Here is a 9,442-nt window from a genome sequence, read left to right as displayed (position 1 = left end):
TCCAAAGTATGCTCTTACCCTCCTTGGTCATTCTGACAAAATATAGGAAAAAAAACCAAAGAGGTTAACTTTTCTGCAAAGGTAAACACTTTCAGTCATGAATGTACACAACCTGAGTAGTGTGCACTCTGGGGGAACATTTTTAGCTCTCCAGATGAAAAGAACATGCAAAGATGGTATTTTCTGCTCTGCTTCCCATCTTCCTCAACAAACGTGGCACAGGAAGTAACTGCACCTCAGTCTCTAAAACCACCAGACTATGAGAACTGCTGATTTTCCTCTTGAGTAAAATCTGTGAGAACTAGGAATCACAGCAGCAGGTGCTGGCAAACCCAGGGCACTGGAAGTCGCTTACAGTAGTTTTTATTTTGCACTACCTTTGGCAGGTGACACGTGGAAATGGCCACTGAGAAGGCACGTGTGGAAATCCCCATGGTTATGTATGAACCACATCATGAAGCCTACAGGCAAGAGCCCTCTGCACCAGAGTACTGTGGCCAAGCCGGTAAGCAGGTCTCACCAGGAGGATTTTGAGGACAGAAACCTCTTGGCGGCAAACAGAGTTGTTATCCAGAGAATAACTGAGCCAGCTCATGAGTGCCCCAGCTTTATGAGAACATAATGGCTCTACAAAGCCCCTGTGCCAGAATGTAAAACCCAGAGCTGAGGTAGGCAAGCTGGTAGGATCACTTCATGGAAGCACCACTTACAATTTTCAGTAGTTTAGTTAACAACACTTCACACAACACATTTTATTAGAAAAGGAATTGCAGCTGTATCTCTACATTTACTTCATATTCCTAACAGGAAAACGTTCAGCCAGCAAGCTTTGGGCATGAGTGGGCTATGTCTTAAGCTGAAACCTAGTTTTCCTGAAGACTTGGCGCTCCCTAGATGAGTCAGTTCTGCAGCTAGGGTATGTAGGGATGAACAACACCTCCCTATTGCTGTCTCATGGAGAAACATCATCACTGAGGTACTGACAATTCCACTCAACGGCTTCAAGTGGGCACCAGTAGATGCTGCTCTGCTGAGCTGGCCTGTGAAATTAAGTATTGCTCTGACACCTACACAAGTATATCACAACACTCCTTTGTCTTCTGCCTGTTTAAGCCCACACTCATTGAAAGACACACTCGAATATCAGTAATGTTACCTTTGTCACCTTCCTGCTATTGAGGAAATTTCCATTCACCAGACAGGACCAGAGTCAAAAAAAAAACCCAGAATGGGAGGTCAGAAGGTGACTAATAAGGCTACATGGGTCAGTACTGGGCCTCTAAACTTATTCAGCTCTCTGGGTATTTTTGTCTTCAAAGACCTCTCCAGTCTTTCTCAACTCAGAAGAGTTTGCAAAAGGTTGTGGAGAAGTCTCACTTGTGAGCTCCTCAACCAAGGAAGAGATGCTCAGTACATCTAACACTGGGCTGCAGGGTCTTGTCCTCACACAGGAAGCAGGCCCATCACCAAAACACATTGAGTGTTAACTCACTTGTACTAAGCACATTCCTCTTCTAGAGTGGAAGGAAATTCTTCACTTTAAAATCTTTTACAAAATTGGTTTTCCACAAATAATTCTCACTCCATAGCAAAAGCAACCTCCAAAATAAACACGCCACCACCAAAGCCACACGCTATTGCCCACCTCTGTCACTTCTGCAAGCCATTCAAGCAAATATTGCTACTGTTTCAATTTTGCCACTGTATTTTGTCTCCCTTTGAGAAATGCCAGTTTTGTATCCCATTTTGTATCTCTATGAGCTTATTTCCCTGATTGACTCATCATTTCTGAAAGATTTAACAGCACAGGTTGGACACCTGCATCAGGGCTGCTCTGCCTGGTGATGAGGGCTCCTCTCAACCTGTGCTGGCTTGACCAAGCAACAGTCCTCTGATAAGAGGTCGTCCTTCTGTTGCAGATCAGTCTGGTGCTTTGATACCACACCCATGCTAGCTGGCTGCAAAGGTTTATACAGGAATTTATTTTGAATGAATTAATGAAAGCATCATTTAATACTTTCAATCTATTTTACACTCAGGTAGGCTGACTGCACTCTTCAATGTGTGAGATTAGTAGAAGTGAAATAGCATGAGGTCTCCTAGTCACCACTTGCCCTTCTCCATTATGCACAGTAAAAGAAAAAAAAAGTTATTTACTTTTTTTTTTTCCCTAGAACAAAGAGTGTGATGGTCTCTTCTCCCAGGCAACCAGGCTGGATACTAGGAGATTTATGTTAGAAAGTGAGACTAGGCAGTCACTATGGGCTCCTTTGGCTTTAAAAACAAACAAACAACAAACTATTAATCAGTTCAGCACCATTTCCCCCTGTCCTGTATTTTACTGAGCCGTATTAGGGCTTCCCTGCAAAGCACCTCCCCATGCTGTCAGACTCCAAAGAGGGCTTTCAGAAGCAATAAGCTGTAGGCCCTTTTACTTTTTGCTCTGTTTTTCTTTGCATAGGGGGTTATGAGTATCCTTCTCCTCCACCTTACTCCTATCGAGAAACAACCACCATTGAGCAACCAGGTAAGTGCCTGGGGACTGTGTTTGTGACAATGTTTGTTATTTTACATTGTTAAAAACCTAAATGGTTTTGGGTTTAAAAATGAATAAAGGTGATTGTTAAGAGGCTGGAAAATTTCCCTAGAAATGATGGAAGATGAACTAGGATGAGAGACACAGACTCATTCATTCCAGCATTAGCCAATCTGCACAAGCAATTGCTTTTTAAAGTACTTTCAGAACAGATTATTGTAAGTCCAGTGTATTTCACTGTTCCTGCAATAAGGGCAAGGAGAAAAGTCCTCCAAACCAGCAATTAAATCAACTACAGGTACACAGCCAACAACAACAACTTAACTGCTGAACAAATGGTAAAGTTAAACACAATTATCACATGGAACAGATGATAGCGTTCTCACAGGGGAGAACACAGTCTTAACTGACAAATGTTGATCTCCTTTTCCTGTGAGGAGGAGAATGAAAACTCTTAGGAAGAGGGGACAGTCCAATGAGTATTGATTCTGTATTCCTTGACATGAGCATCAGTGGCTGCCCAGGCATAGGTGTTCAGGCAGTTTTCATAGAATCACAGAAATATTCAGGTTGGAAAAGCCCCTCAGGATCACCAAGTCCAATGGATAACTCTGCCCTACAAGGTGCACCCTAAACCATATCAGGCACCACATTCAAACGACTTTTAAATGCATCCAGGGTTGGTGACTCAACCACCTCCCTGGGCAGCTCATTCCAGTGCCTGACCACTCTTGCTGGGAATTTTTTTTTCCTAGTATCTAGTCTAAACCTGCCCAATCACAGCTTAAGGCTGTTCCCTCTTGTTCCATCAATAATTACCTGTGACAAGAGACCAGCACCAACCTCTCCACAATAACCTTTCAGGTAGCTGTTGGCAGTGATGAGGTCTCCCCTCAGCCTCCTCTTCCTCAAACTAACCAACCCCAGCTCCCTCAGTTGCTCCTTGTAAGATTTATTCTTCAGGCCCTTTGCCAGCTTCGTTGCCCTCCTCTGCACTCGCTTCAGCACCTCCACATCCCTCTTGTAATGGAGTGGCCCAAACTGAACACAATGCTCAAGATGTGGCCTCACCAGAGCAGAGTACAAGAGGGCAATCACCTCCCTACTCCTGCTGGACACAGCATTTCTAATACAAGCCAGGATGCCATTACCTTTCTTTGCCACCTAGGCACACTTCAATGCCAAGAGAACCTGTTCCACCTTAGGGAGTTCTCCTTTGGAGTTTCCAGTGAGCCTTCTAAAAACGAATCCACCTGCTGGCTTGCCTAGTGGGGATGTGGCTTATGCTAATTTATCCCCAGCGTGAGGAGATGCTAGCAGCGATTTTCTGTTCCCCAAGTCCTTGTCTGGTGCCTTTCACATCTGCATTAACAACTCCCAGTTAGGAACAGAAAGGCCATGCACAAACTCTCTGGGTATCTCCTTACCGAGGCCCTTTCCCCGGAGCTGACACCGGCGTCCTGAGCACCTTTCAAGGGAGCTGCTAAAGCTCCCTCCCGATTCTGCTGGAACTGCAGACCGTCGCTTAGAGCTTCCCGCCAAATCTCCGCACAGCTGCAGACAAATGACTCTTGGGCAGCCCCCACCACAGAGGTGCAGCAGAGAAACCTTCCTCCAGGCTAAGGCCTCTCTCAGCTGCCGGCTGCTGAGGGTGCGGCCCTCGGGTGGTGCTGGATTTGCACGGCACAGAATTGCTAAGAGTCAGGGAGGCCTCTTACCGGAGCCCTTAGCGGCCCTGGGCAGGGTTGCTGCAGATTCAGCACCAGCTGAAGTCAGGCTGCCCTCCTCAGGCCAATTGGTCCGAACCCCAAGCGGGGATGGGCCATCGGACCCCCTCTTTCCAAGGGGTCCAGCCCTCCGGCCCAGCGCGCTGAGCACCGAGTCAGAGCTCAGCTGCACTCCCGTCCTCCCCGGTCAGAGACAAGCCAAGACCCCAGCACCCCTGGGCCCGACCACAGGCAAGCTTCTCCCTGTCTGCCCTGGTGAGATCGAGGCTCCACACACGCACACTGAGCCTCGGCCTCCCGAGGGAGCTGCCTGTATTCCTCCCGTAGTTAGCCGGTTCGGTCTCACGGCAGGGCACCTCCGAGCCACGGCCTCTATCGCACCCTCGTGATTGCCGTCGTACTGGAAATCAGCTCTCCTAAGCGGTGAAACCGAGGAGTTAGATCATCTCCCTGCTTAGGCTGTGCTTCTTCCACTCTAGCCCAGGAATAACGCACAGCTAAACCATGCTCTTTAGCCATCATACTCAGCCCACAATCACCCTCAAGGTGCCCCTGCCACAGCTCAGGCAGTTCTAGCCACAGCTCTCATTCCCTAACCAAAGCAAGGCTCAGCTGGCTCTGTAGGCTGTCTGCAACCCTTTCGACTCACAGATGGTTTACCCGCTCAGTTTCAAGCTTTGTCTGCAAGTCCTCAACCAATGGCTGTAATAGTCCCTTCTTCTCTCTCTGTTTGATCTACAACATACCCATTTTTTCTTGCTGCCGTCAGCACTGCCCCTAAAACAGATCACTGCCATCACCATTTTGAGCAGGAGGGACCAGCTAAAAATCAAGCTGAAGCTGGGCAATCATGATCAATTACCAGGGAACTTAGGCTCAGTTGATTAAACTCCCTCTTTTGCTATAGCCTCCACAGCAGAGCTGAACACAGAACCTGCTGATCCTTCTCTGTGGGGTCACAAGAGAAAGCTGCTAGTCCTCAGTCCATGGGAGTGCAAACCAAAGCTGCTGAGCCCCCTCTGTGGGGGTTAAAAGTCAAAACTGCCAAACCACGGTCTGTAGGGTCACAAATAAGACAAAAAGGTGCAGGGGACTCTTTTCTCTCTCCTCCAGCATCACTTTTCCCTGAGAAAAATCTCAGAGGCCTAGTCTCAACAGCCGCTTTAGTGAGGTATATCCTGCCCTGGCTATACCAGTTATCCCGATATACCAATATATCCCGCCCTGGCTATACCAGTTATCCCGATATACCACTATATCCCGCCCTGGCTATACCAGTTATCCCGATATACCACTATATCCCGCCCTGGCTATACCAGTTATCCCGATATACCAATATATCCCGCCCTGGCTATACCAGTTATCCCGATATACCAATATATCCCGCCCTGGATATACCAGTTATCCCGATATACCAATATATCCCGCCCTGGATATACCAGTTATCCCGATATACCAATATATCCCGCCCTGGATGTACCAGTTATCCCGACACTGTGGTAAAGGGTTGGACTTGATGATCTGTGAGGTCTCTTCCAACCTTGGTGATACTGTGATACTGTGATATACCAATATATCCTGCCCTGGCTGTACCAGTTATCCCGATATACCAATATATCCCGCCCTGGATGTACCAGTTATCCCGATATACCACTATATCCTGCCCTGGATGTACCAGTTATCCCGATATACCACTATATCCTGCCCTGGATGTACCAGTTATCCCGATATACCACTATATCCTGCCCTGGATGTACCAGTTATCCCGATATACCACTATATCCTGCCCTGGATGTACCAGTTATCCCGATATACCACTATATCCTGCCCTGGCTGTACCAGTTATCCCGATATACCACTATATCCTGCCCTGGATGTACCAGTTATCCCGATATACCACTATATCCTGCCCTGGATATACCAGTTATCCCGATATACCACTATATCCCGCCCTGGATGTACCAGTTATCCCGATATACCAATATATCCCGCCCTGGATATACCAGTTATCCCGATATACCACTATATCCTGCCCTGGCTGTACCAGTTATCCCGATATACCACTATATCCCGCCCTGGATGTACCAGTTATCCCGATATACCACTATATCCTGCCCTGGATGTACCAGTTATCCCGATATACCACTATATCCTGCCCTGGCTGTACCAGTTATCCCGATATACCACTATATCCTGCCCTGGATGTACCAGTTATCCCAATATACCACTATATCCTGCCCTGGATGTACCAGTTATCCCGATATACCACTATATCCTGCCCTGGCTGTACCAGTTATCCCGATATACCACTATATCCTGCCCTGGATGTACCAGTTATCCCGATATACCACTATATCCTGCCCTGGATATACCAGTTATCCCGATATACCACTATATCCTGCCCTGGCTATACCAATTATCCCGATATACCACTATATCCTGCCCTGGCTATGCCAATTATCCCGATATACCACTATATCCTGCCCTGGATATACCAATTATCCCGATATACCACTATATCCTGCCCTGGATATACCAATTATCCCGATATACCACTATATCCTGCCCTGGATATACCAATTATCCCGAGCCAGCCCTGGGCAGCGGGGGAGGTCGTGCCAAGATTCAAAAATTCCCTTAGAGTAAATTTAAGCTAACTGACACCAAAGCATTAATTAGAGGCAGTGAAAACTCTCAATAATGGACCAGAGCAGAGGGAAAGAGGAAAGGAAAAAGGACAGGAAAGGAAAAAGGACAGGACAGGACAGGACAGGAAAGGAAAGGAAAGGAAAGGAAAGGAAAGGAAAGGAAAGGAAAGGAAAGGAAAGGAAAGGAAAGGAAAGGAAAGGAAAGGAAAGGAAAGGAAAGGAAAGGAAAGGAAAGGAAAGGAAAGGAAAGGAAAGGAAAGGAAAGGAAAGGAAAGGAAAGGAAAGGAAAGGAAAGGAAAGGAAAGGAAAGGAAAGGAAAGGAAAGGAAAGGAAAGGAAAGGAAAGGAAAGGGGACAAAAAAAGAAGTCAGAGAAAAAGAGAGATTTCACCACTCTTCGAGTTCAGTGACGTTTTCACAGGCATAGTCCAAGTCTTTCAGCAGCAGGTCTGAAAGCAGAGTCTTCTGTGGTAGATGCAACACCTGAACCCCAGAAGCTGTGGTCCCTTTTCCAGAAGCTGTATATACCCTTTTGGTGTGTGTAGGGCATGGTGTCTCCGACTCACAAGGAGAGGTGTGCACTCCACTGCAGTATCTCCATTCCAGTGGCTCTGTTGCAGTGGTTCTAAAGAGGGAATTGCCTCCTCAGCAGGTCGTCAAGCCAACAGCTCTCCTCCAGAGCTCTTAAGGCCATCACTCTGCCTATTCAAGACCAAGTACGTCACACCTTGTTTGAGACAATAGAGTCATTAGAGGCTATCAGCCCTGCCCTGCCACATGTTGTTTTAAGACAATAGAGGATTGGGCTATCACACCTTTGTATGTTGCAATAACTGCTTTGATTAGTTTCTTGTAAATATGGAAAAGTAGATCCAAGTATATCCTTCAAGTCTCTTAGGGATAACTTGCCTTTTCATGTTAAGTATCAGAAGGTAAAATTCTCAGTGTACTGCTGTCAGCAGGTGGTGGAGACCGTCCGTGAGGATTATCCCACGGGCAACGCCCTGTGTATGTCCTTAACCAAATAAATAGTGGCTGCTAATAGAAGCAACCTGCTGGGATACACAGAACGAGCAGCACAGAGGTTCCTCTGGATTTAGTTGAAATCAGTAACACCAACATAGATGCCTCTAGATTGGCCACGTTCAGAACCTGCATTCACCAGTTAAGACTTTATAACTCGCCAAAGATTTTCTGAGCTTCTAATTTTGATGCTTCTGATTCCCTCTCAAACTCAGTTTATTTGGTGTCTCAGCCTCCAATCATCGTAGCGGGAATCTTCTCAAGCAAACCAACATCCACAATATGCCCTTCCTGCCGCCAGCACATCACCACAAAGGTCACCTACAGACTGGGCAAACTCTCCTACCTTCTCTGCACTAGCTTGTGTATGGTTGGGTAAGCTTTTACGTACATGCTGAAGATTCTTCCTAGCAGAAGGTTAAAAAAGTGTAATTAAAAAAAAGTTCCAGCTAGTGCTTATACAGACAGTTTGCCTTTCTCCACTTAATAAGTCATTCTGCCCGTTCTAGACAGTCATCACAAGGACTTTTTACTAGGGCTTGTTACTGACAGGACCAGAGGAATTGGCTTGAAGCTTGAGGAAGGGAGATTTAGACTGGAGATTAGGATGGGATTCTTTCCAGTGAGGGTGGTGAGACACTGGAACAGGTTGCTCAGGGAGGTTGTGGATGCTCAAGGCCAGGCTGGATGAGGCCTGAGCAATGTGATCTAGTGGAAAGTGTCCCTGTCCATGTCAGAGGGAGTTGGAACTAGGCGACCTTTGAAGTCCCTTCCAACCCAAACCGTTCTATCAATCATGGATACAGAGTACACAGACTTGCTAAATTTAACCAAGTATGCTACTACTTTTTTTAAACACAAAAATTAGTGCAACATTGTCTGCTTCTCTACTGTAATTTGGAATCAGATTCAGAATCAGACCAATGCATAAGATGTTAACAGTGAAGGTGATTACTGTTTTGGAAACTACTTTAAATATGAATAGGCTTGGGAAAGATGGGCATTCATTCAGTGAAAAGGCAGGCACAGTGAGGCAGAGAACAAGCACAGATGTAGCCAGCAGAAACAAAAAGTCAGTGTCTCATTCCACACATGTCCATCTCCTCTTTGGCTGTAGGTGCTGTTTTGGATGCTGCTTCGTTCCTTTGTTCATAAAGATCTTCAAGGATGCAGACCACTACTGCCCATACTGTCAATTTCATATTTACAGATACAAAAGACTATAGATAAAGATAACCAGATAATGCAACCGTATAATGCCAAGTATCAGTTTTCTGAGGGCACAAAACTCCACACATAAAATCACTGCTAGGAAATACGTAAGAGTAGGCTTAGGCTCTGCAGCTCCCTTAATGGTGAATCCAGCTGGAATTTACCATCACATGGTTGGACTGACTTCAGAACAAAAAACCTTGTTAGCTAATTGACATTGTCACTTGAATTTATGCTCTATTTGCATTGCTGTTCTGAGCTATGAAGTGACCAGCTAGTGAGTACTTCAGCACTACTA

General features: G+C 46.1%; 1 protein-coding gene across 1 annotated transcript; it reads left to right on the top strand.

Moving 5' to 3' along the window:
- The first annotated feature begins 399 nt into the window (after positions 1 to 399).
- On the top strand, positions 400 to 9,181 carry LITAFD (LITAF domain containing). The gene is made up of 4 exons (XM_064152680.1): positions 400 to 505; positions 2,462 to 2,527; positions 8,148 to 8,307; positions 9,050 to 9,181. The coding sequence occupies exons 1-4, from the start codon at positions 400 to 402 to the stop codon at positions 9,156 to 9,158; spliced, it is 441 nt and encodes a 146-aa protein (XP_064008750.1). The 3' UTR covers positions 9,159 to 9,181.
- The last annotated feature ends 261 nt before the right edge of the window (positions 9,182 to 9,442 follow it).

This window comes from Pogoniulus pusillus, chromosome 13 (genome assembly GCF_015220805.1).
Source record: "Pogoniulus pusillus isolate bPogPus1 chromosome 13, bPogPus1.pri, whole genome shotgun sequence".
NCBI lineage: Eukaryota > Metazoa > Chordata > Aves > Piciformes > Lybiidae > Pogoniulus > Pogoniulus pusillus.
This window is presented reverse-complemented; position numbering and strand designations above follow the sequence as displayed.